The 19,270-nt window shown below is 35.5% G+C and overlaps 2 protein-coding genes across 2 annotated transcripts; both read right to left on the bottom strand.

Annotated features, from left to right (window-relative positions):
* Positions 1 to 240: 240 nt before the first annotated feature.
* LOC132754231 (uncharacterized) lies at positions 241 to 10,452 on the bottom strand. Its single transcript, XM_060744849.1, has 4 exons — positions 10,177 to 10,452; positions 9,444 to 9,613; positions 5,969 to 6,377; positions 241 to 759 (listed from the first exon to the last, which is right to left on the bottom strand). Exons 2-4 carry the CDS (start codon positions 9,603 to 9,605, stop codon positions 539 to 541), a joined length of 792 nt encoding a protein of 263 aa, XP_060600832.1. The 5' UTR covers positions 9,606 to 9,613; positions 10,177 to 10,452; the 3' UTR covers positions 241 to 538.
* A 1,844-nt stretch (positions 10,453 to 12,296) lies between these two features.
* Positions 12,297 to 19,192, bottom strand: LOC132754230 (uncharacterized). The gene is made up of 4 exons (XM_060744847.1): positions 18,950 to 19,192; positions 17,899 to 18,120; positions 16,987 to 17,404; positions 12,297 to 14,198 (listed from the first exon to the last, which is right to left on the bottom strand). Exons 2-4 carry the CDS (start codon positions 18,064 to 18,066, stop codon positions 13,924 to 13,926), a joined length of 861 nt encoding a protein of 286 aa, XP_060600830.1. The 5' UTR covers positions 18,067 to 18,120; positions 18,950 to 19,192; the 3' UTR covers positions 12,297 to 13,923.
* Positions 19,193 to 19,270: the final 78 nt, after the last annotated feature.

Here is a 19,270-nt window from a genome sequence, read left to right as displayed (position 1 = left end):
TTTTCACGGATTACCCATTAATGTTTAAAAGCATATTTCAGGATAATATGATAACCGTTGGTTCATCGGTTTTAAATTATTCAGGAACGCGGATCATCGGTTTCATATTCAGGAACGCGGATCGTCGGTTTCATTATTCATCTCAACAAACCTACTTAACAATCCAGCTCAAAATACAAAGATTTTTTTACTTCTATAGACAGCAACATATTAATGGTACATGTGCATGTAGTTCAAAAAGAAGAAAATTGAATGCTTTTATGTAAGTTATATTTTTATTAAAGAAGTTTTTAAGTATTTTACATACTATTATTTTTTTTCACGTCAGTAAATTAAAACGATAATAACTTCAGGAAACCCTGATTTCGTTTAAATTTCAATTCATCAATTCGGTAAACTTTGATAACAGCATTCTAGGTCAGTGTTTCTGGGAAACAGATTATTCGAATGACGTAATTTTAAAATGGCTGACATATCTGTTCATGCATATGGAGTTTTCCGAATTAAATTTGAGCTGCTGATTGAATACAAGCGGTTTTTAATGACGGTTAGACCAACGGCGTCCTGTAGAAACACTATGACACATTGCAGGAGAAAGTGCTTTCGAACAGTCGCAGCTGCCGTTATCAACAGGAACGCTGTCATCTACTTCCGGCGTATTTCCAGGAGTTTCCGGTTCATTTTCTGGCTCAATTGCATTCCCGTTTGGCTTGATTTCAATGTCTGCGCATGCTTGAAATGTTTCTTGTGGTCCGCAACCTAAATAAAAAGATTATCGATGTGGAGTAATCGTGACAATCTAAAATCTTTCAACGTAACATTTTTTTACATATTCAAAGCTTGGTGAAGATTCAGAGTAAATTTTGTAGCAATGTCGGTAAGTCTGCAATAACAGTGAGTATTACACAAATGAAATTACCTCTTTAAAACCCAGAATAGAAATTAAATTATTAAGTAAAACGAAGAACATTGCTATATTAAAACGTATCTTAACAAAAGTCTAAAGACGAACGACGGGTTACTTAACGATCAAGTTAATTTTAAAAGCAACAAATCTAGCGTTTATATGTAATTTGGACTTTGGGGTAAATACAGACAAGTAAAATCTCAATTTAAAGGTTATTAATCCAAAAATGTTATCTTTTGTATCTTGTTTTAGTTCCCTTAAAAGTGAATCATTGGCCATATAGATGAAATATTCTTTGCTTTTATTTGTTTGAAAGATTAAAGTGATTAAATATTTGTGTAAACTACTTTGTATATGCCAGAACACATAGATTACTATGGAAAGCCTTGAGTGTCTTATAATTATAAACCTGAACATTGTTATGTCCAAATAGCAATATATTGAGCCAACCTTTCCTTATACAAGATGCACTCACAAATATATTATGTGGATCCATCTTTATATGTAGTCAACTGAACAATGGTATGATGTCAATGTGTCTATATAAGATGTCAATATATCATTATACGATGTGCATTTCTGAATATAACATTATATGATGTCAATGTCTCCTTATATTATGTCAATCTATTAATATACGCTGTGCATTTTTCAGTATATTATAACCTAACAATATGATGTAAATGTGTCCTTCTATGATGTAAATCTTTCATTATACGATGTGCATTAATGAATATATTGTGTGGAACCATCTTTATATAGAGTCAAAATAACATAATATTATGTAGAACCGTATTTATATAGAGTCAACTTAACAATATATGATGTCAACACGTCCTTATATGATGCCAATCTTTCATTGTACGATGTGCATTAATGAATATATTATGTGAAACCATCTTTATATACAGTCAAATTAACATTATATGATGTCAACACGTCCTTATATGATGTCAATCTTTCATTATACGATGTGCATTAATGAATATATTATGTGAAACCATCTTTATATACAGTCAAATTAACATTATATGATGTCAACACGTCCTTATATGATGTCAATATTCCATTATACGATGTGCATTAATGAATATATTATGTGAAACCATCTTTATATACAGTCAAATTAACATTATATGTCAACACGTCCTTATATGATGTCAATCTTTCATTATACGATGTGCATTAATGAATATACTATGTGAAACCATCTTTATATACAGTCAAATTAACATTATATGATGTCAACACGTCCTTATATGATGTCAATCTCTCATTATACGATGTGCATTAATGAATATATTATGTGAAACCATCTTTATATACAGTCAAATTAACATTATATATGATGAGTATGTGTCCTTATATGATGTCAATCTTTCATTATATGATGTGCAATTACGAATATATTATGTGGAACCATTCTTATATAAAGTCAAAACAACACTTTATTGTGTGAAATTGTCTTTATATAGAGTCAGCTTAACAATATATGATACAATTTACTTTGAGTTTTCCCGAACGGTGCATAGTGAGATATAACCCAGTAAATTTAACCCCATCAGTATAATGATAGAAGCACACGACATAATGATGTTTGCACTGCATATAATTTGTTTGTTTGTTTCATTTTACGCCTTTTCCCAACAGTATTTCAGTCATATAGACGGGTAGTTTCCTAACCATCGTTCCTGGAGAGTTACACCAGTACTAGACTACCTTCCTCCGCGCTAAACTACCAAAGCATCTCCCGGGGATCGAACCCACGCCAGAGAGGTTTATGGATTAGAAGTCATCGACTCTAACCCCTCGACCATGGAGGCTTGCACTGCATATAAAGCAGCGGTCGTATAACAATAGATGCACATCGTATAATGAAAGATTGACATAATATATTGATAAGTTGACTGTATATAATGATGCAACCACATGATATATTCATAAATGCACATCGTATAATAATAGATGCACATCGTATAATGAAAGATTGACATAATATATTGATAAGCTGACTGTATATAATGATTCTACCACATCATAATTATATTCATAAATGCACATCGTATAATGATTGGTCGACATCATATAAAGACACATTGACATCATATATTGTTCAGTTGACTTCATATAAGGATGCATCTACATAATATATTAATGAATGCACATCGTATTAAGAAAAAGTGACACAACAACGTTCACTTTTATAATCATAAGACAGTCAAGGCTTTCCATAGATATCCTAGAAATTGATATTTATGTTAACTAGGCAAGATGATATTGAAAGGAAAAATTGGGCTACCTCAGTAAACAAGAGGGCCATGATGGCCCTGAGGTCGCTCACCTGTATATAGCCCCCCTAACCCCGGGCCAATTTTTACCCAAGGGCTTTTATTTGTTTATTTGAACAGACTTGGTAGACACCCATAAGAAGATGTTTCATGCTAAACATCTAAGTTCTAGCTCATTGGGTTTTTAAAAGATTATTTTTTAAGTTTTTACTATACACATATAGTTAAAAACAATGACACCCCTGGGGCAGGGCCAGTTTTGACCCCCCGGCTTTTATTTGAACAAACTTTGTAGATATTTACTTAAAGATGTTTCATGCTAAATATCTAAACTCTAGCTATTTGGGTTTTTTCAAAGAAGATTTTTAAGTTTTGCTATACACATATAAGGAAAATCAATGACCCCCAGGGGGGGGCCAGTTTTGACCCCAGGGCTTTTATTTGAACAAACTTGGTAGACACTCACTAGAAGATGTTTCATGCCAAAAATCTTAGCTCTAGCTCTTTGGGTTCTTTAAAAGAGGATTTTTTTAAGTTTTTACTATATGCATATTGGGAAAATCTATGACCCCCTGGGGCAGGGCCAATTCTGACCTCAGGGCTTTTATTTGAACAAACTTGGTAGACACTCATTAGAAGATGTTTCATGCTAAATATCTTAGCTCTAGCTCTTTGGGTTCTTTAAAAGAAGATTTTTTAAGTTTTTACTATATGCATATAGGGAAAATCAATGACCCCCTGGGGCGGGGCCAATTTTGACCCCAGGGCTTTTATTTGAACAAACTTGGTAGACACTCACTAGAAGATGTTTCATGCCAAATATCTAAGCTCTAGCTCATTACAGTTCTTTAAAAGAAGTTTTTTTTAAGTTTTTACTATATGCATATAGGAAAATCAATGACCCCCCGGGGCGGGGCCAATTTTGACCCCAGGGCTTTTATTTGAACAAACTTGGTAGACACTTACTAGAAGATGTTTCATGCCAAATATCTTAGCTCTAGCTCTTTGGGTTCTTTAAAAGAAGATTTTAAGTTTTTACTATATGCATATAGGGAAAATCAATGACCCCCTGGGGCGGGGCCAATTTTGACTCCAGGGCTTTTATTTGAACAAACTTGGTAGACACTCACTAGAAGATGTTTCATGCCAAATATCTAAGCTCTAGCTCTTACAGTTCTTTAAAGGAAGATTTTTTAAGTTTTTACTATATGCATATAAGAAAATCAATGACCCCCCTGGGCCGGGCCAATTTTGACCCCAGGGCTTTTATTTGAACAAACTTGGTAGACACTCACTAGAAGATGTTTCATGCCAAATATCTTAGCTCTTGCTCTTTGGATTATTTAAAAGAAGATTTTTTAAGTTTTTACTATATGCATATAGGGAAAATCTATGACCCCTGGGGCAGGGCCAATTTTGACCCCAGGGCTTTTATTTGAACAAACTTGGTAGACACTCACTAGAAGATGTTTCATGCCAAATATCTTAGCTCTAGCTCTTTCGGTTCTTTAAAAGAAGATTTTTTAAGTTTTTACTATATGCATATAGGGAAAATCAATGACCCCCTGGGGCGGGGCCAATTTTGACCCCAGGGCTTTTATTTGAACAAACTTGGTAGACACTCATTAGAAGATGTTTCATGCCAAATATCTAAGCTCTAGCTCTTAGGGTTGTTTAAAAGAAGATATTTAAAGATTTTTCTTTCGGTTGCCATGGCAACCAGAGTTCTGCATGGAATTAAATTCTTTGAACAATTTTTAAAGGTGACCACCAAAGGAACATTTCTGTGAAGTTTGGATGAAATTGGCTTAGTGGTTTATGAGGAGATGTCGTTTAAAGCAAAAGTTTACGGACGGACGGACGACGGCCGGACGGACGCCGGACGAAAAGCGATCACAAAAGCTCACCCTGTCACTTTGTGACAGGTGAGCTAAAAATGAATTCTATACTTACGGATTTGGTATTGTTTGGCTTAGTAAAGAAAATGGGGATATCAACCATTTATTCATCAATTTAAACAAAGAATAGTTGATTGTTAAACACAGAATTGGATAGAAGAAATTAAAAATTGTTCGTAAAAATTCACAGCGACGCAATACAGTACCCGGTGTAATATATTTCCAATCCATGTTAATGCAAAGAAATATAATATTTATTAATTGATATCCCATTTTATGTAAAAAAGACAGTATCCAGATTTAGATGAACGAGTCACAATAATGAAACTGGACCACATTTAGGAAAACCAAGACATGAACGAATTTGCAAAAACTGTTTGCAAAATGATAATTATTTTATTGAAGACGAGTTTCATCTATTTTTGTTATTTTGTTACAGATTTTCCCAACAAAGAAAACGTTACATCTATGTGATACAATCATGAAAATATATTCCATAATTCCAAAATTTTGCAACTGGATGAAAACTCTAAATGTGTAGGGGAAAAAAAGTTCTTCTTTTTTTGTTAATGAATTGATACAGACACAACTTAAATATGCACTACTGCTTTGATTATTCATTATACTGTGTATTTTGGGCTAGAGGCAGAAAATGTTGCTGATGTTGTTGTTGTGATGAACGTGAAAATAGTCCGCACTTAAATCTAACATGGCACCGAATTTGTCATTAACATAATACGAGATTTTCTACTGGTGTGAATTTTAGGGATAAAATTCATGGGTATACATAATTAATATATTTGCTCATTCATAAATGTTTTCTAAATATAGAATTTTATTTAAAAAGTGGAGAATTTGATTTTAAAAAATAGTACCCAAGCAGCCCTTAGCCCAGCTGTTTCCGGCCCTGTATCTCCACTGAAGAATACATCGTGTACAGGTCAAATTTGGCGGGAGTTTTACTCTGTGGGCGATATCTGCACTGTAGGACTGGGTAATGATCTTAAAGGCTGTCGTGACACCATCTTCACCAACCAGCAAATTCTTGTTGAAACAATCATAACCTACAACGGCTTGTTTTTCATCGTTTTCACAGATCCTATATTCCATTTCACCTTTATGATTCGCAGTCAGCTGTGATTTGATCTCAATTACCTCCCCTTGCATGTACGTCTTCACAATAAAATCGTTTGCATATTTTCCATTTGGAGGTTCATTTGGTGGGTTATCACTGGGCCTAGCTCCACATACAGGACATTTAGGGGACTCCTCACCGGCCTCGGTCTGCATAGAAAAAAAGACACACAAAAAGAAAAGTCATTTCCGGAACGATATATTTTTTTTTCAAAATATTGGGCATTAGATAATTTACAATCACTCATACTTTAACTCTATATATCAAGTCGACGTTTAAAAACATGTACTACTGTATATTGTGGAATATGGCACAGGCACGAGTACCGGACCTGGGAAGAAAATAAGACCACATTGATAAATCAAAGCACAGAAGGCGCTGAATTTGTTTGGGTATCAGAAAGTCAGAAGGGTGAAAGTTGTGAGATTATTAACCAATTTCTTTGTATAGTGTCACCAATGCAGTTTCCAGTGTTGTAACTATAGTAAATTGGCTATAAGACTAATTGCAACACTGCACTGATATTCAATTCAATGTTTAATTGGCTTTAAAAAAAAGTTGCCTGAACTGGGATTTGAACTCCAGACCTCTCGCTTCCAAAGCGAGAAAGTAAACCCCTCGACCACAAGTAGTTGTAAGATAACAGCCTGAAGAATTCCGTATCATTCTAAATTAAAGTTCGTAACCGTTATTAGTTTCGATATATTTTGTTCACGGTAAACCTGTTGTTTAACACTGAAGTGAATAATCATGGAGCTGAATATAAGCATGTATATCTATAAGAATAACACAATATTAGAAATCTTCGACCAATCGGGAACTATTTTTTCGTTACGAAAATTAATGTGCCTGTCATTTGACAATCTTTACGCAGTGATCTCCCCTTAATTTTTTCGGCGTTAATATACATATGAAGGGAAGTAACCGCTTCGAGGAGTTTGGACTACTTTCGGCATTTGCAAATAAGAACATCAGGGTCTGAAATTTCGCTACCATTATTTGTTTGGTCTGACGACCCAAACAAATAAAAACCTCTATGTTCATATCAAATGTGTCAAAAACCAAAAAAAAAAAAAATGCCTCTTAAAAATATACTATAAGTTAAGAGAACTCCAGATTCGAGTCTACGAGCAAGGGATTCATTTCCCGGAACGTTGTGAAAACAATTGTCCAGATAATTAAACAAAACTTTTATCACTATTTCACGTTTGTATTGAGATTCCAAATAACGAAATAATTAAATAATCTATATTTTATATTTTTAAGGGAGGGGGGCAAATTTTTTTGTTTTTTACACATTTAAGATGAACACAGTGGTTTTTCATCAATTTGGTCGGTCATATTTTCTTCCCAGGTTCGATACTCGTGCCTGTGGTATATGGTGGCTGATTTGTGCCATTCATGTTTTCGTCCTGCGACCCGCCAAGCGAAAAGTCGAGAATTAATAAATTAAAATGGCGGGGCACGGAGCGAAAACACGCTAATTAGCGGGCGCGCGGTTCGAAATTTAATAGATAAAACTTCGCCCCGCGGGAGTGCAGAGCGAAATTTAAGAAATAAAACGGCGGGGACATGGAGCGGGGACATGGAGCGAACACACGCTGATTAGCGAGGGCGCGGGGCGAAGTTTAAATAAATAAGCGACTTTCGCTTGGCGGGGTCGCGGGGCGAAAACACAAATGGCACAAATCAGCCACCATAGTTGAACCTTACAAAGAATTATAACTGCGAGTATATTGAATTCCAATCAACATTTGCCTGGGCTTTTGCATTTAAAATGTCCTCTTTCTTGTAATTGACATTTTGTTGCATTTGTTACTTTTAATTTCGTAGAGTAGAGGGCAATATCGCTGGAAGTTGGGTCCCGGGCACTAACAAAACTAAATTGAAATGGAGCGGCTAATTATCAGTTAAAGCAGCACACCTTCAGATTCATGCTTATTTTCATTTCATTTTTAAATTTTCAAAACAAAGAATGTAATTTACACATTGCACGCGGCACGTCTATCCAAGTAGATTACCAAAACATGATCAAAATACATGTATGCAAAATTGGCCCTAACTACGCAGTTGAAATATGGTGATAGATACTGCAAACTCATTCATTGCATATACGATACTCCCCGCAGGTACCGCGTCCTTGCCTATTCCGATGTAATAGGAAATTTGTTTCTTTACACATTGAATGCTACCAAATACTGTTTCCACCATTATAGTGAAAGTGGAAGTGCTGCTTTTTGTGAATTTGGATAGAAATTGTTAGATTTTTTTTTCATTTCAAATAAATTCTGTCATTGATAGGAAAATTCAAAGCTGCCTGTGTGTGCTGAAAAAAAACTTCTTTAATTAACCCATATTTAACGGTTAAACTTATAATTTCATATTCCGACATGTGAACGTCGTCTGCTGAAACTGTAGTGACAGCATATTCTGTTACAAAAAATTATACAGAAGCCAAAAAGTGCCATTAATTTACATACCACGGTACCATAGTGCTTTCCCTATAAGCTCCCATTTTAAACATGGCTGATCGTGTATAGATGTTTCTAATTAAAATCATTTAGTTATTCCATGAATAACATGTTTATTTTAAAGTCAAGATGCGACAGCTAAACACAATTCAATAAAATAGTTAATATAAGTTCTTTTTATTTGTACAATTTTCTGGAAATAATAAGAACAGTGGTACCATAGGGGACCATCCTAGCATGTAAGTCGTGAATTGTATTTTTACTTTTCTTAAAATCTAACCTCATTTTTCGCAAGGTTGATTTTCTTGATTTTTTTTTTTTGGGCTCATTTGAATCACGTTGCACCATAACATCTTTGTTATTATGCCTATCTTGAAAATGACTTCCAACTAATTCAAACTAAACCGCATCGAATTGATTTCCCAGTATAATGAAATATATTTCCCTTGAGTAGTATGTATGTAGTCCATCCGCCCGTTAAGGCACAAAAAGCAGCTTTCGCTGTCGAGTACGGAACCCGGATATGTCACCAGTCATGCCCTTAAAGCACAAAGCGGTGGTAATTTTCCTAATTAATTTGGTGAGTATTAACCAAAGATATGATTTTTGAGCTAAAAGTAAGTCACTGTAAGGCGGTCAATACGACCCTAAATGTACAGTAACATGTGACTATAATGAAAAGGGATAGCCCTTAAAAAGGGCTGTTGATGCCAAGCAAAGATGTGAATGAAAATATTCCCTTACCCGTACGCCGCCGCAGTTATATCCCATGTCAGTTGTATCGAAGGCGTGTCCAGGAAAATACCTTCCCAGAGTAACCCTGGAAGGCGGGTCTATCAATCGGCCGTGCCCCTCTACTGCCACGAAGAGGGCAATAAAATGCGCGGACAACAAAAGCAAATTCATTTCTGCAGCTGCAAACAAAGCAATGAAAATCATTATTTCTTGAATTTGGAAACTATTTATATTATTCATTTGCAACACAATTTATACGGGGGTTCCGTGATGTGTCAGTTAAATCTGAAACAATACTAACTTTCTTGTTAAATAACTGAATGTGGAGATATTTGTTTTGGTTTTGTAAAACAATTTAGTCATCTGTTATTATTTGAACGCAATGTCATGAAAAGTAAAATATTAACGTTTGCAGCTGCACACAGAGATTTGCTTCTTTAGTGAGAATAAAAGCATCTAATTTAAATGCAAAAAATTCAAGCATAAGACCTGCAAATTCATAGAAAATATTATCATGTTTTACTTAAACAATATCTTGTTATTACTCAACAATTGTGTTTGTGTGTTTTTGTTTGCTTGTTTGTTGTTGTTCTTTTTTTTTAAATTTACTATTTATTTACTTTTTAAGTAAATCAGCGAGATGGCCACCAAGCCAGAGATAAAACAAAAATGAACAAAAATAACAAATAAATAAAAAAACACAGAAATATAATAAGAAAAAAGTTAGAAAAAAAGAACTTACCTGTTTCGAATCAAACTCCAAAATGATCTTGATGGGATATCAACTTGTAGATCCGGGTGCCTAAATTTATTCATAAGGGATACAATTATCTCTCATAATTGACCTTCTCAATTTACACCATTTACATGATACCTCGGTATATTTGTAGTTATATTTTAAATACGAACAAAACGGGGTTTTATTAAAAAAATTCATGGTCGAAAATTTAGCGAAACACCCTCCGGTCACGCAATTTAGTGAACAATATTGGGCATAGGTTTACAATGAAAGCATCCATTGTGTTAAATAAGAGACTCGCATTTATTTTCTTGTGAAATTTTATACTTTCACTAAATGAAGTTGCAAGTCATTAAAAAAGTGTAGGTGGAGAGTAGGTGTTGAATATTTTATGACCTGGATTGTTTTTGTGGGATGCTTTAGTTAAAGTACAAAGATGGAATATTCATGTACGTATTTTATGACATTAAATCAAAGGCAAAGGCCTCTTAGGGTATGAGCGGCACCACCGTGAGTAATTGGTAACATATTCCGGACTTACCACCTGCTCTTAACCACTTCCGGTTCGCATCATACCCAGCTCTTTTATTCAGCTAGCTTACGGTATGTCAGTCGTTATCCTTAGACGCCCTCTCGTTTTTTGGTGTCAAGCAAAGGGCAGCCTACGGCGTTCTAGGGTCTCACGCACTCTAGTAGCCTTCCCCCTGCCTACTTTGTACGGCTTCAGCCATGTGCAAGTTCTGGTCTTTATTTTCGCCATCCAAAGTTCTTCCGATCTTCCGATGTTTATTGCCTCTCCACGACGCGCACTTGCCGAGTCAATGAGAGATACCGGTATCAGCAGTGCCATTCAGAATACAAACTAAAATACATGTACATGTACTTATCATAAGTAATATAAGGCAAAACCGCTTAGAAGTCCGTACATGGTTGTAACATTAAGTCCGTACATGGTTGTAACATTCAGACTCTAGTGGTGTTTGATACGGCAGTAAGCCACTTTGAGTTCACGATAGCACAGTTCAGCCATCACGTCCCTCCTGGGCAAGTCGTCAAGCAGTTTACTATTACTAGTGCCTTTAGTTTCGCAAAGATATTGTCTTTATCTTTTTTTTCACGTGCCACGTAACCTCATTAAGGTGCTTAGAATGCTAAAATCAATCAATATTTAATTTACATCTTTACGCTTTTCACTGTCGCGACGTTGATCTGTTTTGATATCAAAATAGCTGAAAATAATTCCAGCTTATGCGGCAATGGGATATAAAATGAGCCGCGTCACGACAAAACCAACATAGTGCGTTTGCGACCAGCATGGCTCCAGACCAGCTTGCGCATCCACACAGTCTGATCAGGATTTATGCTGTTCGCTATCAGTTGTTTCTCAACTTGCTATAGGGTTTGTAAGCGAACAGCATTGATCCTGATCAGACTGCGCGGATGCGCAGGCTGGTCTGGGTTCATGCTGGTCGCAAACGCATTATGTTGGTTTTGTCGTGACGCGGCTCAAATGGATTTTACTTCAGGAAGATGCCTTTAGAAAGATTAAATGTAATATTTTTCAAATATTGAAGTGTGGTAAGCGTTCACTAAACTAAGTAATTTAAAGAGAATCATTTATGTTTAAAGACGTTTCTACGTTTCTCGTATTTAAAACCAATTTTTAACCTTGAGTATTTATAAGTGTGATATTAAACTTGCTGTAGTAGAATTGTACCCTGGTTAAGTAATTTCAAAAATCAATCTAGTAATGACGAAGCTATAGGCCAAATATTTAAACTAAACTAAACTAAAGTATTTACATTTAAACGTTGACCTATTGGCGTGACCTTGACCTCTGATAATGGATCTGTATCGTGCGCAGAAATGTGTGTTGTTTTGTTTTTGATTTTCAATTTTGTTGCTTTTTCACATTAAATAAACAAGGAATGACAAAGCTTTAGGTAGGATCTACATTTTATCATTTGGCCTTTTATTATAACCATGACCTTTGAGTAGTCATTGTACCCAATATATTTCACCATTGCACACATATGTGCCATGTTTTCCAAAGTCCGTCAAGGCATGATATATACTGACATATACGGTGTTTGGTTGAAATTGGGTGTTATAAAAACCTGAAATGAGTATATGAATATAATTTAATCTTTCTTATCATAAAAAAGACATTACATTTTAGCAGACAAACGTGAAAACAGATGGGAACCAGCCCTTAATTTATCAAAATATACGAGAACAAATGGATTTTTTAGTAATTACGTTATATCTTAAAAAGGCCTCGAATATCGAGTAACTGATATCGGAAACCCAATAGCATACAAAAAGTACGAGTAAACTTGTATAGTTTAACAAACTTGTATAGTTTAACAAACTTTTATAGTTCAACAAACTTGTATAGTTTAACAAACTTGTATAGTTCAACATTTCTTACCCGTACTCTACCTGGCAGGCAATAACATGCTCAGGTCATCAATTAAGAACTAGATCAGCCTGCATGTCACTGCAGTCTGTAACCCTAAGCTGCTTGAAATTGACTTTTTTATGACTTAAGCGTTGAATACAACTAAAACATAGAAATCGAGGACTGGTTACAGATAAGGTATTAATTACTCGGTGACAAAATATAATTTTAAATGCATACAAAATGTGTATCTAGAACAAAATTGTTTTACTTCACGAACATTCAGCCGGCACCAAATGCCTTTTCCATATTTCATATGAACATGGCCGTAGATTGCGCCTTGTATTTTATTGTACATGTAGGCTAATATAATTATATTGTTTGCTTGCGGCAACAGAAAAAAAGCACACAAAAATCATGCGACCATTGAAGACCAAGATTTGCGGGTCTTATCATGGTCTGCACTGTTCGCTGAACCCATTGTGAAAATTTTCCTAAAATGATGAATGGTCTTTTCAAGAACAAAAGACGGACGAGTCCATTTAAGATATTCAGAGTGAAAGGGGTTGAATAGCGTTCCATTTAATCCGGGTGCGGGGTCTTTGAAAATATAATTTCAATTTTATAACCTGTTAGTTGAAAACATCGGCCAAATATGATGGTATACTGAAGTGCTTTTTTTAATGTACTCGTGTTACCAGATTTCAGAGAGATCATGATAAATTGATATTCTATTCTTACAGGTAATATGAACAATATTTTACGGTGCTCCGTTAGGGACATCGGCAATGAATAAAGAAATTACAAACGCGAAAAGTCGAAAACACGATGGTAAAAACTCAAAGTAACAAAGACGGAAGCTCAATATTACGATGACGAAAACGTGATGATTCTCGACTTGAATTTGTCGAGTTTTCGTCATGGTGTCCTCGCATTTTCGTCGTCGTTCCTTCGCGTGTTCGTGTTTTCGTGATTTCGCGTTTTCGTCTATGTAAATTCGTGTTTACGACTTTTCGAGTTTCAAATAACTTCTTTCATTGGCGATGGTCCTAACGGAATACCGTAGTATTTAGATACATGAGAAACATTTTAAAACGATGGTACAGATCAGGGTCTTTCAAATAAGACCCTGTAAAGATTCAGGAAAAATTGCAACGAAATCTTCATTCCCTTTCTTATGTTACTGTGTCCGGTTTCCAGAAATATTGGAAAGAAGTCATAGACAGCGTATATATACGTTACTAATATTAACTTTGACATGTCATGATGAGAAATTTAAGAATGCATTGAGAAAATGTTCTAAAACTACTCGTATTAGATTTACATATCATTGTCAATTAGCAATGAACTTATTTGAAACAGGCTATAATTTGCGCTAAAAGTGAACACAGGGAAGCTATAACAATTGTAGAAGTCTTCATGTTCCTCGAAGCTGATGACGTCAGAGCACAGTTACACTTACAGCCACCGTTAGAATCGTATTCGTCTGTTTTGTCAATCTCTTCTCTTTCGTCGACGTCACCGTCTGGTACCGTTACGTCTTTGTCTGGCGTTGGCATAACAATATCGTCTGCTCCTATGGCGACGTCTGCGCAGCCGTAAAACTGTTCTTGTGGTCCACAGCCTAAAGGTAAAGGTAACAAAACAATTATGCCATAAGTTCAACAAGGCAGTCTGAAGGACAGCTAAATCTCCTTCCGGAGCGTACATGAATGTGTTTTTCTTGGCCTCTAATCAACTATGACCTTGATGTTGTGCCATGCATATCATAAGCACATTTGCTCATCACAAAAGTCTATTGTACATGTAGTTAAATGACCATTTATCATCCATATTTAGAAGGTGGATATCTATGTATATCCTCTTATTTCTTTTCAATTTTTTAGGCCATGGTCTTGGTAACCATGAGTAATTTTACACTTCGTATATTGACAAGTTTCTTACATATTTGGCAGTATCATAGTTTAGGCAAAATTGCTGTTCCGTGGGCTTTAGTGATACATTGTATATGTCCTGTTTTCACTTATTTTACTTTGATTGAGACTCCTATGTTTTATTTGTTATATAGTTTTCATGTTTTACAAATCATTCAGGTCAGAATTACAAGACTGCTGGTTATGTTATAACCTTGACCTTCGGGGACACCTGCTTGTTATCCTCTGTAGGGGATGATGGTGATCAAGTGTGGCAATATAATTAAAAAAATTCAGTAGTTAAAAAGTTATGACGAGGACACAAAATTGTTGACTTTTAAAATTTGACCTCTATGGATGACCTAGACCTTGGGGAAGCGACCTGAATATTGCGCTTCACACATCATGCCAATATGGTGACAATTGTGCAGTCATTTTCATTTTTTCAGTAGTTTAAAAGTTGAGGAGCGGACAGGAGAATATGGACTTTATCATTTGACCTTTAAGTGTGACCTTGACCTTGAATATAGCAACCTGGATTTACCTTCGATGTAGCAAACTAGATGTTGCGCCCTGCAGATTGTGTCATGGTGGGGATCATTTGTGCCAAATAATTTTAAAACCTTTAGATTGTCAACAAGTTATAGAGCGGACATGAAAAATAGATGTTTAAACACTGGACCTTTGAGTTAGACCTTGACCTTAAGGATAGTGACATGACTGTTGTGCTCTGCACATCGTCTCATAATGGTAATCATTTCTCCAAAGTTTAAAAACATTGCAGCGGAGCGGATACGAAATTAGACTTTTTAACACTTGACCTTTAAGTGTGACATAGGCCTTGAGGTAGTGACCAAATTATTGTGCTCTGCACATTTTCTCATAATGGTGATCACTTGTGCCAAGTTATTAAACAAGAGAGCCATGATGGCCCTAGATCGCTCACCTGACCCATCAAACTCATCCGAACAATTACCTAGACAAGCATTCTGACCAAGTTTCATGACAGGTGAGTCAAAATGTGACCACTTCAGTGTTAACAAGGATTATCCATAATTGAGCAGTGTGACCTAGTTTTTTTTACCAAGGTGACCCATATTCAAACTTGACCTGGAAATCATCAAAACAAACTTTCAGACCAATTGGATCAAAACAGTAGCAACTAGATTGTTAACAAGATTTTTCTGTTTTTAGCTCCAGTGACCTAGTTTCACATTTTGAACTCATCCGAGCAATTACTAAGACAAGCATCCTGACCAAGTTTGATGATAATTGAGTCAAAAATGTGACCACTAGAGTGTTAACAATGTCTTTCCATATTTGGGCGGTGTGACCTAGTTTTTCATCCGAGATGACCGATGTTCGAACTTGACTTAGAAATCATCAAAACAAACTTTCAGACCAATTTACAGGGTATTTGGATCAAAACAGTAGCCACAAGAGTGTTAGAATGATTTTTCTATTTTTAGCTCCTGTGACCTTGTTTTTCATCCGATGACCCATGTTCGAACTCATCCGAGCAAGTACCTAGACAAGCATCCTGATCAACTTTGATGACACTTGTGTCAAAAATGTGACCGCTAGAGTGTTAACAAGATTTTTCTATTTTTAGCTCCGGTGACCTTGTTTTTCATCCGAGATGGCCCATGTTCGAACTCATCCAAGCTATCACCTAGACAAGCATCCTGACCAAGTTTGATGATAATTGAGGCAAAAATGTGACCGCTAGAGTGTTAATAAGGTTTTTCTATTTTTAGCTCCGGTGACCTAGATTTTCATCCAGGATTACCCATGTTCGAACTCATCCGAGCTATCACCTAGACAAGCATCCTGACTAAGTTTGATGATCATTGAGGCAAAAATGTGACTGCTAGAGTGTTAACAAGGTTTTTTCTATTTTAAGCTCCGGTGACCTAGATTTTCATGTTCGAACTCATCCAAGCTATCACCTTGACAAGCATCCTGACCAAGTTTGATGATGATTGAGGCAAAAATGTTACCTCTAGAATGTTAACATGGTTTATCTATTTTTAGCTCTTGTGACCTAGTTTTTCATTCGAGATGACACATGTTCGAACTCATTCGAGCTATCAACTAGATAAGCATCCTGACCAAGTTTGATGATGACTGAGGCAGAAATGCGACCGCTAGAGTGTTATCGAACTAAATGTAGACGGACGACGGACGAAGGACAATCATCGATCCTAAAAGCTCACCCTGAGCATGCTCAGGTGAGCTAAAAAATCAGCGGTTATATGGAGCGGACCCGAAAGTGTTACGGACGGACGGACGGAAGCCATTCCTATAATCCCTTCCCCGCTTTGCGAAAGGGGAATAGTAACAAAGCAATAGTGGTTAGATCGAATACAAGTATTAACGACACAACCATCCATTTTCCGAAAATTTCGCACCATTTACGGAGCTTATAAAGAATTTAATCGTCCTCGTCTTATTGCAATTAATTTTAATTTGATACAAAACCATTTAAATACACGTTACCTATACATCCTTTTCCTGTCTCAAAATCGGTTCCCCAACTGTTTCCGGTATTGTACTTCCACTGGATTACGCAAGCTTTGCATTTCAAACCGTTTGGAAGCTTGACCTTGTGTGCAATATGGAACATGGATGTTGTGATCGTAAATCTTGTTTTCCCAGACTCGTCTGCCAAGAGATTTTCGTCAAAACAGGTTTGGGTCACAGCCGCTTTCGGGTCATCATTGCGACACAGTCTGTACTCAAACCACCCCTTATGATTGGCTGTTATATGAACTTTGATCTCTATCATTTGGCCTGCATCGTATTTAGCAACCAATGTACCAGTAGCGTATTTGCCGTTCGGAGCCTCGTTATCGCGCGCTCCATCATACCGGTCCCCGCAGACGCCACATTTCCCGTCATTCTGTCCCCACTGAATCTGTAAGGAAATGTGCATTCTTTGTTTAGAAGATGAGGAAATTTTAAAAAATAATTAAGGGGAATCATGAATTATTAGAAACTGAAATAATTTATGACTTTTTTAGATAAAGAAACGTCGTAAATGATATTCCAGTTCAATAACCCTTAATTGTTTTTCGATTGGTTATATCCAATAAATTCCATGTAGTTTTTATTTGGGTTAGAAACAAACTTATATAAACCCCTTTATTGCAGTCATCGCCCTATTTTCGATTTCTTCTGAAGAGTGTGGTAAAATTTTAGTAATTTCACGTTTACTTCTCATCAGTAAACAGCGGCTGGGAAAAATCTCGTTCTTTTTCCTAAACTACCACCTTTGGATCGGGGCCAGGAAAGAATGACGTAAATGCAATGTTGGGCTTGTTTGAGTTTTGGATACTGAATGTAACGAAGAAGGGCGAATCTTTACAAACTATTAAAAAATGGTATACCATACTACTTAAAAATACGTACTGAAGACCCTCCGCAAAACAGCTGATTATCGTTATAGTTATGTGGTGTGCTGTATCCGAATCGCCACATGGTTGATCGTGATGGCGGCTGTACCAACCGTCCATGACCTTCCACACAAATACTCCATCCAACAATCAGAGCTATATGCGACAATACTGTAATGAGCATTTTAATTGGTACCGATTTTCACTATCTCTTTTATTATTAAAACCTTTACAGCATCTGAAACAGAAAAAAATAATTATTATTTTTTAATCCACTGAATGTTTGTAATAGATGTACCAAAGTTTTAATTTGAAACAGTTCATTTAAAGTTTAAAAATACAAAAATTGGGCTACCAACAGTATCAAACCTTGTAAGGCTGGGCGGTTGTGCAGGCTGACCTAGCTCTATTACGGTGGCAAAGGCTAATGACCTTTGGTTCTAGCAGATTAAAGGGTTTTTGAATTTGTTTAATTTCTAAATGACATCTTTTGTTTGTATATAAATATCAAACGTTCAAAAATGTTTAATATACACTGCGTAAATATCCATTTTATTTAACTGTTACAAATGTACTATTTCAGAAAGTAGAACATTCATTTTTTTTTTGTAAAAAAAAAACGCAGTCATCCATTTCATATATTAAATTATATAGTGACATTATAAATTTAAAGCTACCTTACCACAATATTTAAAAAAGAAATCAACCCCGTCCTATGTCTTTATAATTTTTCACCCGATTTATAAAAAGCGTAAATTATTTGCTACTCTTTTCAACTTTTATGGGGTTTTTTTCGTGTCATTCTTTTGAATTTTATGTTTTTATTATAAAAGTAATGAAAGAGTTATCCTGAAAACAGCTTACCATTTACTTCAAGCAGGTCATCCGTAACGATCCAAATGCATAAATGAAATAAAAATTTTACGTCATACCCATTTTGAAATCTTTAAATTTCCGTGACAACAATACCCTCTACTTAAAAATTCTTGAATAAGCCTACATTTTGGTATCCAAAAATAATAATTGTATAACTACTGATTTATAATCAAGGAAGAAAAAAAACCTACCTTATAAATTACGTGTAGAATTAACGTGTAGAAATATTTCATCACCGATAAACCATTGAAACTTCACTATTGTCGAAAAACAATCATCCGAATGTAGAAAACAAAAGTTGGCAAAATCACAATTTGAAATGTTTACAAGCAACAATGGGTATCAAATGTAACAAAACCTTCTTTCATCTAAACTTAAAAATGCATGTATCTTGAAATCTAAACGCAGTCATCCATTTTTATAATAACATTAAAGCTACGTTACCGCATAATTAATGTATTTCAATCCTAACCACCCGGTATCCGCAGTTGCGTATCAATATCATAATTATA

This window comes from Ruditapes philippinarum, unplaced genomic scaffold (genome assembly GCF_026571515.1).
Source record: "Ruditapes philippinarum isolate M1 unplaced genomic scaffold, ASM2657151v2 ctg1253_1_1_1_1, whole genome shotgun sequence".
NCBI lineage: Eukaryota > Metazoa > Mollusca > Bivalvia > Venerida > Veneridae > Ruditapes > Ruditapes philippinarum.
This window is presented reverse-complemented; position numbering and strand designations above follow the sequence as displayed.